The sequence below is a fragment of the Carex rostrata genome, chromosome 12 (assembly GCF_964058835.1).
Source record: "Carex rostrata chromosome 12, lpCarRost1.2, whole genome shotgun sequence".
Classification (NCBI taxonomy): Eukaryota; Viridiplantae; Streptophyta; class Magnoliopsida; order Poales; family Cyperaceae; genus Carex; species Carex rostrata.
In genome coordinates this window covers 7,738,629-7,758,008 of record NC_135929.1, presented here as the reverse complement: position 1 = coordinate 7,758,008, position 19,380 = coordinate 7,738,629, and the positions used below count along the sequence as shown (strand labels likewise).

General features: G+C 32.1%; 2 protein-coding genes across 3 annotated transcripts; both read right to left on the bottom strand.

Moving 5' to 3' along the window:
- Positions 1-353: 353 nt before the first annotated feature.
- Positions 354-1,448, bottom strand: LOC144563179 (protein LURP-one-related 8-like). The gene is made up of 2 exons (XM_078312589.1): positions 1,091-1,448; positions 354-1,011 (listed from the first exon to the last, which is right to left on the bottom strand). Exons 1-2 carry the CDS (start codon positions 1,346-1,348, stop codon positions 628-630), a joined length of 642 nt encoding a protein of 213 aa, XP_078168715.1. The 5' UTR covers positions 1,349-1,448; the 3' UTR covers positions 354-627.
- An 11,026-nt stretch (positions 1,449-12,474) lies between these two features.
- Positions 12,475-19,117, bottom strand: LOC144563192 (Nucleotidyltransferase family protein). Of its 2 annotated transcripts, XM_078312609.1 has the most exons (13): positions 18,610-19,115; positions 18,139-18,251; positions 17,388-17,444; positions 16,944-17,039; positions 16,794-16,864; positions 16,636-16,678; positions 16,269-16,349; positions 15,561-15,620; positions 15,234-15,302; positions 14,497-14,594; positions 14,067-14,115; positions 13,886-13,930; positions 12,475-13,309 (listed from the first exon to the last, which is right to left on the bottom strand). In XM_078312609.1, exons 1-13 carry the CDS (start codon positions 18,992-18,994, stop codon positions 12,836-12,838), a joined length of 1,641 nt encoding a protein of 546 aa, XP_078168735.1. In that variant the 5' UTR covers positions 18,995-19,115; the 3' UTR covers positions 12,475-12,835. The 2 variants fall into 2 exon arrangements, with proteins under 2 accessions (XP_078168735.1, XP_078168736.1); XM_078312610.1 differs by lacking the exon at positions 14,067-14,115 and having other exon boundaries at positions 18,610-19,117.
- Between the last annotated feature and the right edge of the window lie 263 nt (positions 19,118-19,380).

Genomic DNA, 19,380 nt, shown 5'->3' with positions numbered 1-19,380 from the left:
TGAAAACCTGCAATACAAGCATTATTTTATTGGAAACGAAACAAAAATTTGTAAAATCATATATATTGTAAAATTATTAAATAAGTTAATGTTTCTAACTAATTCTTATAAACATTGACATCATTGATGCCTCGGAGAAAGGCTTCAATAATTGTGTTGTAACTTCATATTTATGTAATTTATGACCTGTTGTTTTCTTTTTTTGTGTCGATACAATATTAATCAATAGTTATTTTAAAAACAATCAAAGCTGGATTTAATTAATGTGAAAAGTAATATTTTTCTTCTGATAATTTGATATACATTTTATATAAATTTGAATTTGTTCACCAATCACCATTGAACACTAAGAAGTAAGAATTGTGTTCATTATTATTAGCATGATTCATACAAAATGAGAATCCCTTGTCAGAACCATATCACAATGAAGGTTAATTTCTTGCATATTCGATCTATTACGATGACAAACGCCATCACTAATTTGCAATCAAATTCGGGCTGAATAACTAGACTATAAACACATCTACAAGAATAGGACAGTATCCGCGAGGATAAAAAGTGACTATCCGCGAGGGTATACCGATATAAAGTGCTTTTTCTAACATATACCGACATAAAGGTTAATTTCTAGCGTATTCGATCCATTACAATGACAAACGCCATCACCAATTTGCAATCAAATCCGGGCTGGATAACAAGACTAAACACATCATTTCCTAGTAACACGGATGTTTCAAGGGTTGTTTTTCGTGAAATCTCCGCCACCTCACCTCCTCTACTGTCGGAAATTTTACAGCTATTTTTGTCGAAGCAGCAACCATCAATTCTGAAACTCGGCATGGATTTCGACTTGTTATAATTAATATCTTCCAAGTTTGTTAGCGAAACTTCTGCTTTATCAAAGTTATGAAGCATTGAGTATCGCTTCATGGAGAATAATTTTGAGTCCGGTTGCTTGCTTCCGCATTCTTCGACTTCGTAAGCATTCCATTTGTCATGCAGGCTCAACATCTGCCACGTCAATGTTTAGCTTTGAACATAGATCTGTAAAATTTCAATTTTCTTTAAGAAAAAAGGTGTGTATATATACCTGAGGACGTAACCAGAGGAGAGGATTGCCAACACCATCCATGAGCACAATCTCTTTGGTTAAATACTTCTGCCTTCTCGAGTAGTTATCAACACGAAAAACTAACTGCCCGGTATCATCGTACACCGAGAAACCATCGGTTCCTTGAAACCCCATGCTCGACTTTTGCCAAACCGTAAAAACCCTAGCTTTGTCGACATTTGTGGGCTTGCTCGTCTCTGCGTGCTGCTGCTGCTGCACTTGCATCCTATTCATCATTAATAGACTTTAATTAGTGGGAAAGCGACATGCAGCAAGAGGGTGAGGAAGACAAATAAATTGGGATCGTTCAATTTATTTATTTAGGAATGGGGACCAATGTATTGGTTATGTACTTAATTATTATATATATATACATGAACCTAGCTATTTGCCGATATCTTTGTCTGTAGCAGTATTTAAATATAAAAACAATTAAATTTAATGGCATCATTTCTTAGGATTGTTCGAATCTAGTAATACAAGAATGGAATAGTATATGCGAGGGTAAAAAAATATTATTACTGAGGGTACGCTGACAGAAACATGTTATTTCTAAATGTATTAGTATTACTAACGTGAGTATGTGCGACGATACCGTCAACAAAGAGCACAAATATCGTTTTACACGTAAAATGTTGTCAATAACAACATTTCAAACTGAGATTCAAATGTTGTCAATGTTTAATTATATATATAAACAGTTTGAAATAACATCGATCGTTTATATAAACAGTTTGAAATCTTGTTATTGGCAGCATTTTACGTATAAAAAAACATTATGATCAGTATTTTTTTTATGATAGTTCGTAAATTTTATCCGCTCACACATTTGATTTCTACACGTGTAGAATTTAAATTATGTCATTCCGTAGAAAGACTTATGCCATTACTAATTAACTACACTAAACAGCAGTAACAACATTAGCTCCTTGTCGCATGAACCAAAGAAAATTTTCAAAGTTATACAACATTGACAAAACTAAAAAACATGACACTCATAAATTGACAACACTAATTAAAAATTTGATACAATATTGAAATTGTTCATACAACAATCATGTTAGTGGGGACTTGGTCGCTTTGGCGGGAGAGAAATAGAAGAGTGTTTGCCATTGAACACAGAGATGTGCGCACGATCATAAACGATACAACTATTGAAATTCAAATGTGGATTAGTTAAGGTTAGATTAGTTAATTAGATAATTAGTTTTGTGATTCATGTCAGGGATATATATGTAGATACTTGAGAATATTCTCCAACATGTTTGTGATTTTATTTAGTATTTAGCAAAGGTTTAAATAGCGTTTATCGTGTCTATAGCACGTTATAGTGCGCTATAACGCTGATAGCGACATAGTTTTTATGGTCCAAAAATACTATAGCAGTCTTTTAGCGCTATTTAGAAATTTGATATTTGGTTATCTTTTTAGAAAGTCAAACCAGGTACTCCTGGTAGAGTAAATTTTTTTCTTGAATAAAAAAATCGTTAGACAGTAATTATTACCGTCTAACCTAAAACAATCACAAAATTCAGTCAAGGACCATTAGACGATAATATAACAAAAGTTTATAAACAAATTAATTTTCACACAAATTAAATTCAATGGTACAATTCACTGTCTCTTGTTAGTTGAAGATGCCACTCCAAAATTCGATCACAGAAATAAAGTTAGATGCTCTACGAATAATTGAATTCAGAAAAAATTTCAGGTACTTTTTGTTGCATGTGTTTCTGTCGGGCACAGGACGTTTTGGTTGATGATCGAGATCAAGTCTCTTTCTTTCTTTGTATTTTGTCTTCATTTTTTTCAGTTGATTCTTTTTATTTTGTCCATAGTTACAAGAATGTGATTTTGTATTGTTTTTTATCTATCTTGATCAACCACTGTCAGGGCGAAATAAAAGATTTGATCAGGTATAGACAAAAAATAATGGCCATGCAAAAAAAAAAAAGTGTCCTGTCGTGTTGTGCTGTGATTAACATGCACGTTGTAATTTTGATCTCGTGTCATGCCATGCCATGCCGTGATCAAGTTAATTTTTTACGTATATCATGCTGTGTCTTGACCAAAATGTCAAGGGATGATCACGGCACGTGAATGGTCACGTCACGTGAATTACGCTGTGTCTAGACGTATCGTGACCAAACATGACTCGCGTGACCATTTGATTATAATTCATATTAGTTTATTTAAAATTCACCATTTAGTCAAGATCTAACAGTCCTAATTATACGTGACTCGTGTGACCACACGTGTCGTGACTAGATCTTTCGTGTGACGTGTCATGTCGTCTAAGTTCAAAAAAGATAGTCATGTCCTGCGAATAATCACAGCACAGAACCCGCGAATCACAGCATTTAACCGACAAGCACTGTTCCATGACGGAGCCAGTTCCGCCGTACTATTTTTCCCGCCCTATGCATGCCTAGCACGCCGCCTCATAAGCGTTAATTTACATATTATTTGATGCATGGTTACCCTTTAAAACATGTCATATTTTTCATTTCATTGGAATTTATTTATTTTTATTCACTTTTATTTGGTTTGGTCAAGAGATGAGATTCTACATAATTTGTTCATTTATTGTAGATTTAGATCGAACTCGAAGTCACAAGCATAGTGAGAAATGAATTATTCGAGTTCAGTTCGGCGAGATCAAAAATTCATAATTTAGAAATAATTCAATATAATTTGGGAATAATTCGGAATTATCCGGATTAGAGATCTTACTCTTGTAAGAGAGCAAAAAAAAATTACTCTGGGAAAAATACTAGAAAATTTTGCGAATAATTTGTAAAATTCACAAATTATTCAGATTTAATTCGATCAAAGTTCGGTCAACCATATAATTCGACATTACCAAAAAATGAATTATTCAGATTTAATTCACGAATTTATTTTCTTTTTGTTACACGAATTTTGTGAATATAGTCGCAAGAGCTAGTGCATGTGCATTGAAGAGATCTTTTGATAGATAGAAAGAAGAAAGAAAGGCTAAAACCGATTTGCTTGATTGATTAGCTGGCTCGATTTATGCATTTCATTTAATTTCTCGGGATTGATTGGCGCATGCATGCATCTCTCCTATGGATCAGAGCTTAATTCACACGTGTGGCACCTCAAAGGCTCAAAGGAGATTTTGGCATTTTTTTCTTCATATCATATTATCAAATTAAGATTCTTTCTTGGACTGCACGCATTGCATTGATTGGGGATTATTTTTATTTTTTTCACGCTAAGCTAAATAGGAAGCAAATTGGATTGCATGAGATATTGGCCCCAAGTTTTAGAACCGGGTTCATATTCACGCACTAAGCTCCTCACAAAGTTACAGTCGCGCTCAAGCACAGCATCGCGTGCAATTCAAATTAACTTCTCCACTTTTCATGGCCAAAAGGTCAAGGAACAAGACGAGATTCGAGACTTCCGTAAAGAGAAACTTCAATTCAAGAATTTATCAAGAAGCATAGATAAAGGAGATTTTACTTGTTTGATGTGCTTGTATTAATTGTATGGATGGCTAAACCTTTTTTCTAGGGATTGTAGATGTGGTTAGTACTCTTTGATAAGTGTTGTAAATAACGGTATGCGCTCGTCGGATGGACAGGTTATCGTCAAGCGATTAATTGAGAATAATTAAAAATACTCGGCCATAATCGAAAATATAATTAGCCGATTAGTCAGAAAATTTTATGACAATTTGACGGACAGGCTATCGCCAAGCGATTAATCGAGAATAATAAAAAATACTCGGCCATAATCAGAAATAATCAATCAAATAGTCGGAAAAAATCTATGATAGTTTGACGGACAGGTTATCGCCAAGCGATTAATCGAGAATAATTGAAAATACTCGGCCATAATCAGAAATAATCAGCCGATTAGTCGGAAGAATTAATCTATGACAGTTTGATCACTACTAACAATTAATTAACTAATTAATCGGTCTAATAAACGGTTGTTTTTTCAACACTGCTCTTGACTACGCATATTTAGTTATTTGAATATTGTTTGTGGTTGTGATGTGTGCTTGAATGAATTTGCTAATATATTTCTAAATTCATAAAGGACCCACTATTATTGGGTTGAGACTGAAAGGAGATATTTAATCTACATTCGCATTATTTAATCTGCATTTTAGGCAATAATTCATGCTGCATATATATCTTAGGATTCAGTAGCAAAAAAATCGATTCGGGTTATTGGGTATGTTGTATCGGACTCGGGTTATTTTATTTTAATTTTCTTTCTCGAGAGAAAGAAAATCGATTCAGGTTATTGGGTTTGTTGTATCGGATTTAGTAGCAAAAAAAGTTTCATAAAAAAAAAAAAAATACAAACAACAAAGAGTTAATTGGATTGCAAAAAAATATAGTTTGGCTACGGCGTTGCGTGAAGAATAAATATACTTTGTTGTATAGAGTTGATAAAGATTGAATTTTAAAATAGAAAAATATCCAAATATATATCGATCAAATCTAGACAACTGAGTCTTACTTGATCTGTCATTACCATAGCTCGGAAATAATAATTGAACTACTTCCTTGCTTCTCGTCCATGATCACAATAATTATATATATTGTATGTATGGAGAAGTCCACTATATTTGATCCAGCAAGAGAAAATGGGATCAACTTAGTCACATTCATTTTTAAAATTTCATGCTTAATTAGGCGTGATTTTTTATGTCTAATTTAAAATAAAATATTGTAAATATTGTAAAATTAATCCTATATTTTTTTTTAATTTATATAACTCACTTCTAAACTTTAAAATATGGCTCCGCACTATATATTTGTATTGTTAGATAATATGAGAGATGCACGAAAATGAAAGGTTTAAATAGTGTTTATCGCATGCATCATAGCGGAACAGTTAAAAAAATAATGTTATATATGTCCATATAATATTTAGAACTATGACGAAAATATTTTCGTTAATCGATAAATTTTTAGCCGACATACAATGCACGAGGACAAGCCCCTGATATATATATATTTGTCAATTATTAAGATATGAGAGATCGATGCACACACTATGCGTTGTTCCTCCAATCCGATCAGGACCTATCACAAGATAACAAATGTTTTCCTATTCTCATATCCAAACGACCAAACCTACCATTAGTAGGCTTCCTGTTTTGTTGAGATTAGAAAGCTGACTTTGTTGTGCAATGACGACCTTGACATAGGGTGAAAACAGTATAGATAATATCTGATACCTGTGTTTTAATTGAAAACTTAGATGTGAATATCTGATATTCAATATTTAAATATTCGTGTGGATAAGGATATATACCGATGTGATTTTATGTTTCAATTATCCGTAACTAAATAATAGATATATATTATACATTATCTAATTACACCATTTTATGGTAACACATCTTGACACCATATTTTTATAAGTTATTTTTGTGATTTTAAAATCCAAACAAACGATCGGAACCATTCAATATGATCTCTATATTAAAATGTGCTTGGAGACCAAATTTTATATTTTTTGGAATTGTGTTAGTATTTATTAAGATGTATACAAAATTGTTATTTTCGGGCAATTTTGGACCATTGGAAAACAACAATTTTAAAAAATTCTAAATAAATAGTAATAAATTTCCAAAAAAATATAAAATTTGGTCTCCAAGCACATTTTAATATGGACATCACGTTGAACGGTTCGGATCGACTATAATTAGATAAATATTTATAAAAATCGCAAAAATAATTTATAAAAAATTATATGGTGTCAAGATGTGTCACCATAAAATGGTGTAATTGGATCCCTCCTCATATTTTAATATATGTTATGAACAATTTATGTTATTCACCATTATAATTAGATAAATATTACGACCTTTAATATTTTTTATATTATTTTAATAAATATCTAATATAATCTAGACCCGTATCTGTATCCATCTGATATCCACTCTGTATCTGTATCCGAAAAATGGAAAAATAAATATGAATATAATTTTACCACTATTCACTCTGTATCCGCTCCGTTTCCACCCCTACCTTGACATGTATTGATCAAATAAATTAGCATTGTAAATAATGATATCCGTTCATCTTCACTAATATTTCACGTATATTATATAAATTAGTGTTATAAATAATGATATGTGTTTAATTGAAAGAACGGATAACAATCAAGTGATTAATCAGTATGCATAGTCTATGCAGTCAATTAATCAAAATTTTGTATATAATTTTTCGTTTTTATTTTAGTTTGTGTGTATACTCTTAATTTAATTTATCAAATAAATTTATTTTAAATTAGTTTTCAGGTTAATTAATAAAGTTGCATGAAATTGCTATTTAGAAAAAAGATCCAGAAAAGATAACACAAAGTGTGGTGCATGTAACAAATAAATGTAAAAATAAAAAATAACTGACTAATTGGCCATATAAACGGATGATTAATTGGGTCATTTAAATGGAAAACAAGTTATTAATCGGATGAATAGGCCGATTATCCAGTCCCATCCACAAATAGTCTTTCGACAAATTTGTTTGTGACAATTTGATCACTGCCACTGACTAATCAGTCCATTAGCCAAGCTAAAATATGTTTATTTTACAATGCTGATATAAATTAATACAGTGTAGTTCACATTCCAAAGGTCAGATTTCAAATTAAAAAAAAAAAAAAATCTATTGTCATCATTATCAAGTTAATGTATTGTTATAAATCTCCATTCAATTTTTTTTTCTATTCTCTCATAGATATATTTGTATAATTAAATAGTAATAACAAAAGAAAATATAAGAAATTACACTTACACAATTACATAATAAATATCGAAAGCTGAACTAGATTTCAAAATAAAATAATATCTAGTGAGACTAAATCTTCTAAAATAATAATTTAAAAATTATATATGATGGTTTGATTTTTTTTTTCACAACAATTAATTGCACCAAAATGTAATTGTATAGCCCAAGTTAATTAAATAAGAAAATAATTTAATAAAACTGTAAACAAATTTAAAAAAAATGAAGTGAAATTTTTAGAGAAACACAGAATGTGATAACTTATTTCATGAGAAACAGAGTTGAAATGAGAGATTGTATGTTCGAAATTTAAAATAGAAGTTAAAATTTAAAATCCAAGGCCATTATCTTTTTCAAAGCAGAAAAGTTTTGTCACGTTTTTTTATAACGGCCGGTCCTTTTCATAGATCACTTGTATATGTACCTGTTGTAATTAACAACTTAAAAAAAAAAAAAACAAAGCAACAAAAAGTTGAATATATGAAAATATCGAAAATCAACTATCAAGTGTGTTTTTTTTTTTTTTTTTTCTCCCAAACTAGTACTCTTTTTTTGGGTACATTTATTTTTATTTTTGAACTACAGTAACAATAATATTTTTTTATTCAAACATTTTAGTATATATCAGTCAAGACTCAAGACTAATATAGAACCAGCACATACCAGTAGAAAGAAACAAGAACTAGAAAAAATCAGAAACTAAACAGAAGAAAAATTGGACGTATCAGTCCATACCAGTATCAACTTAAAAGTGTGAAATATCTCATCATTTGTCAAGTCATGTTCCCACCACCCCCAACATGCATTGGATAGAGATCCAGTTGAATCCGAATTCGTACCATCCTCTTTTTCCAACATGCATTGGAGTCAGATCCAACCTTTGGAACTGCTCACGTGGAAAGTTGAAGGCTGTCAGCTCATTGGACGTTAACGGCGCTCTTTTATTAGTTTTAACCTTATCTGTATTCTATAGGAAGGAACAAGGATACAAATTATGAAATTAATAATGAGTTCGGCTAGTATAACATCGGTGTTACATGATATTAACTTCAAAATTGATTGAATAGACTTCAAATGACTAATTCAAACCGTTCAAACCAATTTACTTTATGAGTGATGCATTTACATGCAAACTTTTTCTATTTTCGAGTTATTTTAGTATTAAATCAAGCGGTTTTAAAATTGAAAAATAAATATATTAAAATTAACTTAAAAACTCACCCATTTGACCACTTGACTTGATACCAAATAAATTCAAAAGGTTATAAATTTTACATGTAAATGCACAACTAATGATGTATATCGGTTTGAATGGTTTGGATTCATCGTTTGAAGTCGATTCGATAGGTTTTAGAGTTGGTGTTATATAGACTGAAATGACACTAATGATATAGTAGCCATACTCATTAATAATATTGTTTGAGGAGGGATTCAATTACACTCTTTTTTTAGTGACACCAGATTATACTTTATGTTTATAAAAGTCTAAACAGTCGATTTAAACCGTTCAACTTAATGGATATGTTAAAATGTGCTTGTAGATTAAATTTTATATTTTTCTAAATTTGTTTACTATTTATTAAGATGGGTACAAAAATTCAATGGTCTGAATATAGCAATTTTGTTAAATACTCAATAAATAGTAAACAAATTTAAAAAAATATAAAATTTGATCTGCAAGCACATTTTAACATATTCATTATGTTGAATGGTTTGGATCAACTGTTTGAAATTTAAAAACTTTGAAAATGGAGAGTGTAATTCGGTGTCACCAAAAAAGAGTATAATTGGATCTCTCCTCATATTGTTTTTCTTTTTGGTAATTTATTAAGTAAGATGTTTTTTATAATTAGTGATACAGATAAAAAATACAAGTAAAAACTATTTATAATAATTACAATTATATGTTAAATATGAGAAGGGATCACTTACACTCTTTTTTGGTGATACCGGATTACACCCTACATTTTCAAAGTTCAAACAATCGAATCAAACCGTTCAACATGATGGATATATTAAAATATGCCTGCAAATCAAATTTTATATTTTTTTTTTGAATTTTTTTACTATTCATTAAGTATTTTACAAAATCGTTGTTAATTTTTGTACCCATCTTAATAAATAGTAAAAAAATTCAAAAAAATATAAAATTTGATCTACAAGCACATTTTAATATATTCATTATGTTAAACGGTTTGAATCGACTGTTTGAACTTTGAAAATATAGGATGTAATCTGGTGTCACCAAAAAAGGGTGTAAGTAAATCCCTCCTCTTAATTAATTCCTCTTCTTTAATTTTCGAAATATGGATTTGAGGAACAATTAATTGAAACCTGCAAGTTACCATAGAGATTTTTTTTCTATCTATATACATTAAATGAGGGATAACTATATTTTATATTTGTATCTTTAGACTTTAGTACAACATGATTATATCCGTTCGATTAGTGTTTATACCGATAAAAATCCTTATATCTTATGTTATTAATTAAGATTAAGAATTTTGGAAGTTGTATTTTCATCTGTTCAACTCAACAAAGTCTTTCACTTGAATTTTCTTATAATCATTAAAAAAAATGATAAATGCATTATATACTAGATATAAAATACTTTAGAATTCATATATGAAAAACTTATTTGACAAATATAAACACTTTATAAATGCATTAAGGAGTGCACAATATGGGTTGCAAGAATCTTATCTCTATTTCATTCAGAACTAGATTATTTTTATTCTGTTTTTATTCATTAAGCATTGATTTTTTCCATAAGATTAACAGATAATTATTGGATAAATAATTATTATAAATAAAATGATAATTTATATAATAATTTTTAAATAAATATGATAAATGAATATACTATTTCAAACACAACATGAACACAATATAAGACTACAATAGAAAATTATATATTTATTGGTCTTATTATTATTTTTAATTAATTGTTAAAAAATACAAAATATTGTATAATTATTTTAAAAAAGGGGCGCTTTAGTAAAAATAAAATAAACATTGTATAATTATATTATAATTATCACATATTCACATGTGATTTTATAATTACTAATTATCTCTGATAATAGGTATATTAAATTCTTACTTGTAATATTATCTTATAAACTATTAAAAAAAAATATTTCGAACTCTTTTTCAATAAACAACTTGTATATATGCCTCAAATGGCATGTCCATATATTTTGGAAATTTGTAAGTAACGTCAAACTTTAATTAGGTGTCGAACACACATGCACGTGAAAGATCCAAACTTTATAACAGGTCATGGTTTTTTTTTTTTTTTTTTTTTTGAGGTAATCAACAGATGTCTATCCTTATGTTTTTCATTAACCATGATCGGTTACAATTTTTTGGGTTTCTGAGTAGAAACCCGGATTAAAAGATACAATAAATAAAAAGCAGAAAAGCTGAAAGAAAGCAAGTAGAAAGAAACCCAAAAAAAAGGGAAGATTTGATGCGGGAGTGCTTGAAATTTTAACTATGATAAGTACTTTTAATACCGATATAGCTACAAATTGGTGCTAATTAATATTTACTTGTGATTATAAAATAGACAAACTTCAATTCAATGTTGATGACATATGAAGATTCAGGTCAAATTAAAATAATGAACTTCAACACATTAATTGTTATTCATGTGAAATGCCGCAACTTGTAAATTTAGTGTCTATAATATTAAAAATTATTTGTGGACATTCACCATAATATAGGGAGCTCCATATTTATCTGGGCCGCTAAGCCAATTTGTGGTTCATTTATGGGAGACACAGATTGGCTTAGAGGTCTCCTGGGTTTTCAGTGCATTAATATTAAATATATTCAAGTTTTGAGAAACCTCTAAGTCAATCTGTGCCTTCTCCATAAATGGGCCGCAAATTGACTTAGCAGCCCGAATAAATGTGGAATTCCCTATAATGTGGGGTGTTTTGGTTTATCTTTTTCTGTTGAAAGGGTATAAATAAAAATTTCGGTCATCTGCATGTATATATAAGATGTAACTAGCATGATTGCTAAAGAAAATAATCTTAAATGTCTTTTAATTTTAACTTTAATGTAAAATTAAATTCATCACTAATTAATACAAGGTTGATAGCACGGAGTTTATGTAGCTGAAAGGAACAAAAGCAAAAGCATTGATGGTACGAAGTTGCATGTAGTTGAAAGGAACAAAAGCAAAAGCAATGTTGGCTTGGCTGTCTGAATGCTTATCATTTGTTATTCTCTTTTAATATTAAAAAAATCCTAATAAAACATTACTGAATAATAACTTGTTATTTGCTTAAAAAGGACCAACATTTTATTTGACATTCATTAATCATACCTCACTTTAAATAAACATGTTTGTAAGAATTTTGCACAGGGCGTCAATCCTGAAACGAAGAAAAGAACTGAAAAATGCAGGAGGAAGTCATAAACAAAAGATAGAACATTTAGAATGTGAATTGAATCGAGTGGTAACATTGTAAAAATGAAAAAGCCACGAGAAGGTTCAAGAGAAATTTCTGAATATGACACGTCAAGTAACATAGTTAGAAATCTCAAAGATCTTTATAATATAAGAGAAGGTTCAAGAGAAATTTCAACAATTTTCTATATTGAAACAAGGTAAATATTCTTAAGACTTGTTTTGATAATGTCTCTATAGTCCATAGAACATACAATCTAAGTTAGAAATTAAATTGTCAACAAGCCAAGTCTCTGAACATATCGTCTCCATAGAACATACAATCTAAGTTAGAAATTAAATTGTCAACAAGCCAAGTCTCTGAACATATCGTCCCTTTCAAAGCGAATAAAATTATATTCCTACTTGCTAAGCATTACGCATCAAAATTGATAAATAAAAGGGATAGCCAATAAATGATAAATAAAAAATCATGAGAGAAGACCTGAATACAAAAACATGAACTTAATCTAACACAATTTCTCAACTAGACCTATCAAAATCTCGAGACTTCTTCCTTCTCCGATATTTTTCTTCTTCGTCTCTAAATAATATTCCTTTTCTCTTGACTCTTTCTATACTGGAAGAACCAGTACCATTATTACCCCTCTCACTGGACTTCTCCTTCGATTTGGAGTGGTGTTTCTTCTTTTTCTTTTGAGAAGAAAATAAATGATCATCTAATGTTACAATATTATCTCTTGGCAAGGGCTCTTCATCCATTAACTGCCAATTGTAAACTGTATCACTGTGCTTATCAAATGGAGGGTCTAGCGGCTCCCCAGCCCCGGCAAGAAAGCAGTCTAGAGAAGCATCTCCACTTTTACCACCTTTGCGATTGAGCAGCCCATTATCGGGTCGGATTATTGTGCCCAAAATACTCCTATTAGGCCCCAGATTCATTATTGTAGTAGGATCCGATAGTATGGAGAAAGCCAATGAAAATGCCAATTTTACCTGGAAAAAATTTTATACAATTGAAAGGAATAGTTAGGTTTTGTTCCAAGTGAACGTCCTCACCAGATTATACAAGAGAAAATACAACCCAGCTCGTAGTGAGAAAAACGTGGCACTGACAAATGGCAGATGTGCAGAAAAAGTGGAGCAGTTTTCTCAGGTACACATACAAGTGCAATACCCAGATGTATGAACAACCAGTACAGGTGAATAATTATAGAGTAAGCACAGTGCAGATGGTTCATAACAAAACTGATGACCTCAATTTTGATACGCACCACCTTGTACTCCATATACCAAAACTGAGCAGAAGATGGTGCATATCAGAAGATGGTGCAGATCAAAATTGGATCTGGTCAATACCAAGACAGTATCGACACCTATAAAGACTAAGGGATACGATATTGTCAAGAATGAACCGATATGAGACCTAGCTGGTATCAAGTATCAATACCATGCCAGCAAATACATCTACAAATTCAGCTGAACCGAGATATTTCCAATAACAGTCCTGATATAGACCAAGATAAAAAAGCAGTTGTGAAATTATGAACAGAAACATATAACAGAAAGTACCTTATAGTAATTATAAGAGTTCTTAGCAATATCATTATCGGGTGCCTGAAAAGTTAGTACACGTTATCATTAGAAAATTCTCATTTCATGTATCTTCAAAATCTAATCAATGAAAAAATGCAAGCTAACGCCATAAAACAAGTAAAAAAAAAAAAAAGAATAACAAAATTATATAGATCACCTGTGGATCCTCAACTGAGAGCAGGTATTGGTTCTCATTATTTACAAATCTAGATACACACAAATAAAAAAATAAAATTAGAAGACGTAAAATTAGCAAACAATGAAAAACTAGCATGACTAAGCACTAGATGCAAAGCCACTAACAGGTTCTTCAACATATTTAGCTGAAAACTTGGTTTCAAGGCCTTCCTTACGAGAGGTGCTACAGAAGTATACCCCAATTTGAAGAAGCATGAATGGTATCCCTTGTTTTACAGAGGTAATCTGACAGCGATTTTAGAGGATTATTCAAAGAATTGCTCCTTTCTTATTTTGTGGTTCATTTTTTTTATCACAGACTTTTAGCCTCAAGTTCCCTTAATTCGTTCCCAAGACAAATCAAGAGAAAAGAAAGAGAAGCAACAAAATGTACAACACAAATGGCATACCCTTTATCACTCTTTGAGTAGAAGTTGTTACTTGAGTTGCATGAAACCCCAACATCTGCATGGTTCAACTTCCGACCGTAGAAGTCAAAGAAACTCACCTACAGCAAGAAAGTACAAAAAAAGATAAGACATAAGAATTCACATAAGCAAATGAATTCATGCTTTAATTTGTGATATCAACTACGTTTGCCATGATAATTGAATGTCAGTAAGATCTAGACTTGTTAGTTAAAACTTAAAAGTAAAGCTGATAATTTCTAGCAAAATGAATATACAAGTATATAGTCGCACAACTAATTATTAGGTACCAGTAAGATCTCAAGTTCATATATATTTCTGGTTTTTATTCATTTTCTCATTTATTTTTTCCTCTCTGATAATCCATTTGTTTATTATTTAAACAATCCTGGCTTGATTGGTTCTCCAATCAGGGGCAGACATAGACATAGGCAAGCCTAGGACCATGCCCAGGATTAAATTTCAGGATGTGTTATAGTTCTTTCGCTTTTGATAAATGATTTTGCCTAGAGTTATATCTATCACAATCCAATAGATTTAGCACAATAGTTTCTTTCAAGATTGTGCCCATCCTTGTATGAATTTCTAGATCCAGCACTGTCTCTAATATTGTTTTGTCATATAACATGATAATTTGCTATAAGATAACATAAAAGATTTAATAAATACAAATTTAAAAAAAAAAAAAAAATCTAGATCCAGCAAACAAGTTTTCATACCAGAAGAATTCCCAAATTCTGCTCTTTTTGTTGCCAATGAGCTTGTGAATCCTGTGTTCTCCAGTGGATCTAGAAAAAAAATACAAAAGATAAAAGACTTTACTTACATGCATATTGGTTTAGTACCAGGGCCCCCAGGAAACCATACAACAAGCTGATATTTCAGCCAGCATTAGCATGTGTGCAATTCAATTTGTTTTGTTATTTTTCTAAGTATTTTATTCCTTGACTGCTGAACTGGAACTATATTATGATAGCTGCCACAGGCCATAACCACACCTGGGCTGTATGATATTGATACTCTACTATTATTCTCAGTTTCTTTACCTGAAGATAAGCTATTAGCATAGAAAGAAGAGCATATGAACCAATTCCACCTGAGAAAACCTGAAATAAATCAAGCATAATGACTAAAACTGATTAATATACATTATAAACTGTATATGTAGATGAGTACTAAACCTCCTAGGCTGACATAGTGCATTAGATTCTTATTTAAAGATGTACTAAAACATCATGCCAAAACAGATGGACACCAGTATGTATTATAGTTGCTAGCAACAATATACACCACCACTAACGCATTAATATAGGCCTATAGGGCCTTTTTCAAATTCAACTGTCTAATTTCTGCATTTCCACATAAAACCCATTTTCAACTTAAACTCAACGGTAGTTAAAATAGGTGTCATTAAATTCACAAATTACCCTATACCTCTAGCACTCCTATCTTTTAGGTCAAAATAAAATAAATTAATGCCCACCACATTATGAAAAGCTTGCTATTGCATTTGTATAAAATGGTTAGGAAGCAATATGTCCAACAAAAATCTATGACTAATTGGGGGCTATATATAACCTTAGTTTCAACCCATATGTGACACTTGCAAATAACCGAAAAATATTGGGTTTGAGTTGAACATATTTGACATGTCTGGTGTGAAGCAATTGCTCCATTTCTCAACAAAACAGAAAACAACAAAAATGAAAAGATGAGTGTAAAAAGATTATGAGCATGTATACAAAGAGCCTAACCTCATTAAGCTCTCTTTGTTGTAGAAAAACCTTTAGAATTAAAGATAAGGGCCTCAGGGGAGGTAGCTTCCTCACAGCATCCTTTGCTCGCAGAATTAAAAATACGAAAAAGTTAATGACAGCCAAATTACAACTACACTAATAATATTGATACTGCTGATGCTGTCTTCGACAAGACATTTTACTACATATTTCAGTGTTTGAATCAAAACATTATTTCAGCATAGCACCATGTCGTAAATGTAGCCAAAAAGTTCAAACCAGCCAAAATATGAAAATAACAAAGCATTACAGTACCAACTGCCCATACATACGGCACACTGCTACAGTATCCGGGGGTACCTTGTCAAAACCAAATGATAGTTACCTTGATAAAGTCAGCAGCCTTTGGTCCACCGTCCAAATCAAAGCTGTACAGAAAGAAACTCTATTAGCATAATAAAAAAAAAGTGGTTAACACTTTAAAGGTCCAACTTCTCGAAGCTATTATAAAGATTCAACTTTAAAATCAAGGAAATGACAAACCTGATGTCAAAAGCTATTTTGCTCGTCCTTTCTACAAATTTCACAATAGGGACACGAGCCTTGGCAATAACCTTAGATGAAAAACTACAGATGAAAAATCAAGAACCAAGAGAAGTCTTAAAGATGTGTTTGTGATCATAAATAATATACCTGCATCTTTGTAGCAACTTTTTGTTGGGTCAGTGCTTTAGCTAGAGCCTTCAGACCTAGTTGTGGGCTCCTAACTTTTGATTCCAAAATCACAATCTGAAACAGGGAATCAACAAGTTAAATAAGGAAACAGAATTAACACACGAAAGAGTCTGCATAGCCGAGGGCTAGTCGAGAAACTGTATAAAAGCAAGTTGATCGAGTCTGGTGCTGTCATGTGCAAAATACACATTTAAAACACCCTCGTATGCCATTTTTTTCAAGTATATTAATAGTTGAGTCTTGTTTACTTTCAGTAACTTTGGAGTTCTTAGCCAAAATGATGCTCAAAGCTAATCAAAAGTTATACAGCTGGCCTTGGATTAAATTTTAACCTAAATAAATACAAAAACCATAGTAAAACATCTAAAAGTACCAAAAAGAAAATTAATTAAAATAACTAACATCTACATCGCTGTTTGGTAGATACAATCCAGTTCTAAATGATCCAAACATCTCCACCTGTTGAGCAATGTCAGAGTAATAAGATCAACTACATGCTGAGAAAACCTCACTTATTCTGATTTATCATGTAAGAAATACTGAAATTGCAACAGTTGGCTTATATTATTCAAATTCTTGCCAAGCACAGTCATTTAATTTGCAGCAGGTCCAGGGTTCAATTTGACATCGGTTCAATTGCACTTAACAGTATAGATTTCCTCAAAAAAAAACACTTAACAGTATAGAAATTTATGTTCCTCTTAAAAACAAAACAAAAAAATTGCTCCCCCTCTATTTTTGCCTCCCTCCCTCCCCCTTTATTTCAACACTCCCCCAACCAAATGCCTCTGGTCCCTCCCTCTCTGTGTATGTGGGTGCCTTCTTTCATTGCCTAACCCTAACCTCTAAACCATGTTAGCATCAAGTATAAACAGATTGAACAAGTTAATGCAACAAATATACCAACTTGAACAGCTTCTATAAGTCTCTGCTGTATAACTGGAAGTTGTCAAGTTATTTTAAAATTGACTAAATTGAGGTTTTATTGATGAATAGTTGGTCAACCACACCATAAATTAAGACTAAAGTGGATTAAATTAAGCTTCAGCTTGGTTTATCAGTACATTTCTACACCAAAACATACTGGCAAAGAGTGATGCTTGTAAGTACTAATTGATGACATTTATTATCCACAAAGAAGCAATGTATAAACCTTGCAGTCGGACCAGATGTGTTTAATAACATCTGAAACTCTTTTCACAGCAGCAGTACGAGACTCTTCTTCCTCAGGAGTCGGTGCGACAAAATCACAAAAATCTAGAATCTCTGGAACAAAAATGAATAGTATTACTTTTCATATAGAATAGAATTTTGAAAGGACAAAAATGAAAAAAATTCAACTCATAGGAGTGCTTAGCACCCCTTTGCTGGTGCATCCTTCTGCCCCTGACAACTAACTGATGTCAACTCGCCAACTAGGTATTTGCATAGATGGTGAAGGGAACATAGATATACAAGTACAAGTCAAATTAAATCTCTTGCCTCTTCTTTTCCCTCTATTCCTATGTTACACATCCCAATTCAGGCAATCCTTAATATGATAAAACTCACTTCTACATACCTCCCTTTACCTTCACCTAAATAACCCAAATCACGAAGAGAATTACAAGTACAATAAAAGAACCTTTATGGAGCTGGAGCATGGGGCTCCTGAACTGGCGGCCCACATTGAACCAGGCCTTCTCAGAGCACTCAGGCTCAGCCAAAGAAGGAGAATTAGCCACGTCCGGCACCGAGGGAGCCGCAACAACATCCAGCGAGAAGAATTCCGTGGTGGGGACCTCCATGGACTCGCCAGCGACATCGTTTATCTGGTTTCGAAAGACGGCATAGGGTACGGATGGGTCCGAGTCGGTAGAGAGAGACCCGGTTGGGGTTGGGGTTAGGGTTAGGGTTAGGGGTGGGAGAGAGTCAGAGAGTCCGGGGCGGTCGTAGTCGACGGAGAGAGAGAGCGGCAGGAGGGTGTCGTAAGAGTAGTTAATAGAGGGTTGATGTTGTGGTTCCTCCATTGGTGTAGTAGGTGTAGGGTTTTCTGAGAAGGGGAGAGAGAAGGTGGCGCTAGGCGGCAAGGGGAAGTTGGGAAGGTTTTACTCAACTGGCGCCAGGCGGCTCCCACGGAATTAAACGCTTTTTTTGGGGTAAAATACCAAACAGCATTGGGTCGGATTGGGCCTGGTCCTGGGCCGTAGGATTCCAGTAAGGCCCATTTGAAGGTGAGTAGTACAAAAAGAAAAGAAAAATATTAAGTTACTTTAATCATTCAAGTCATAATATCGTGTCAAGTTATGAACCGAACCGGCACACATATTGCAAATGCATTCTAGCATAGTTTCAAACATAATATTTTGATTGCTTGATTTATCACAAATTTATTTATACACGCGTAAAAGATTTG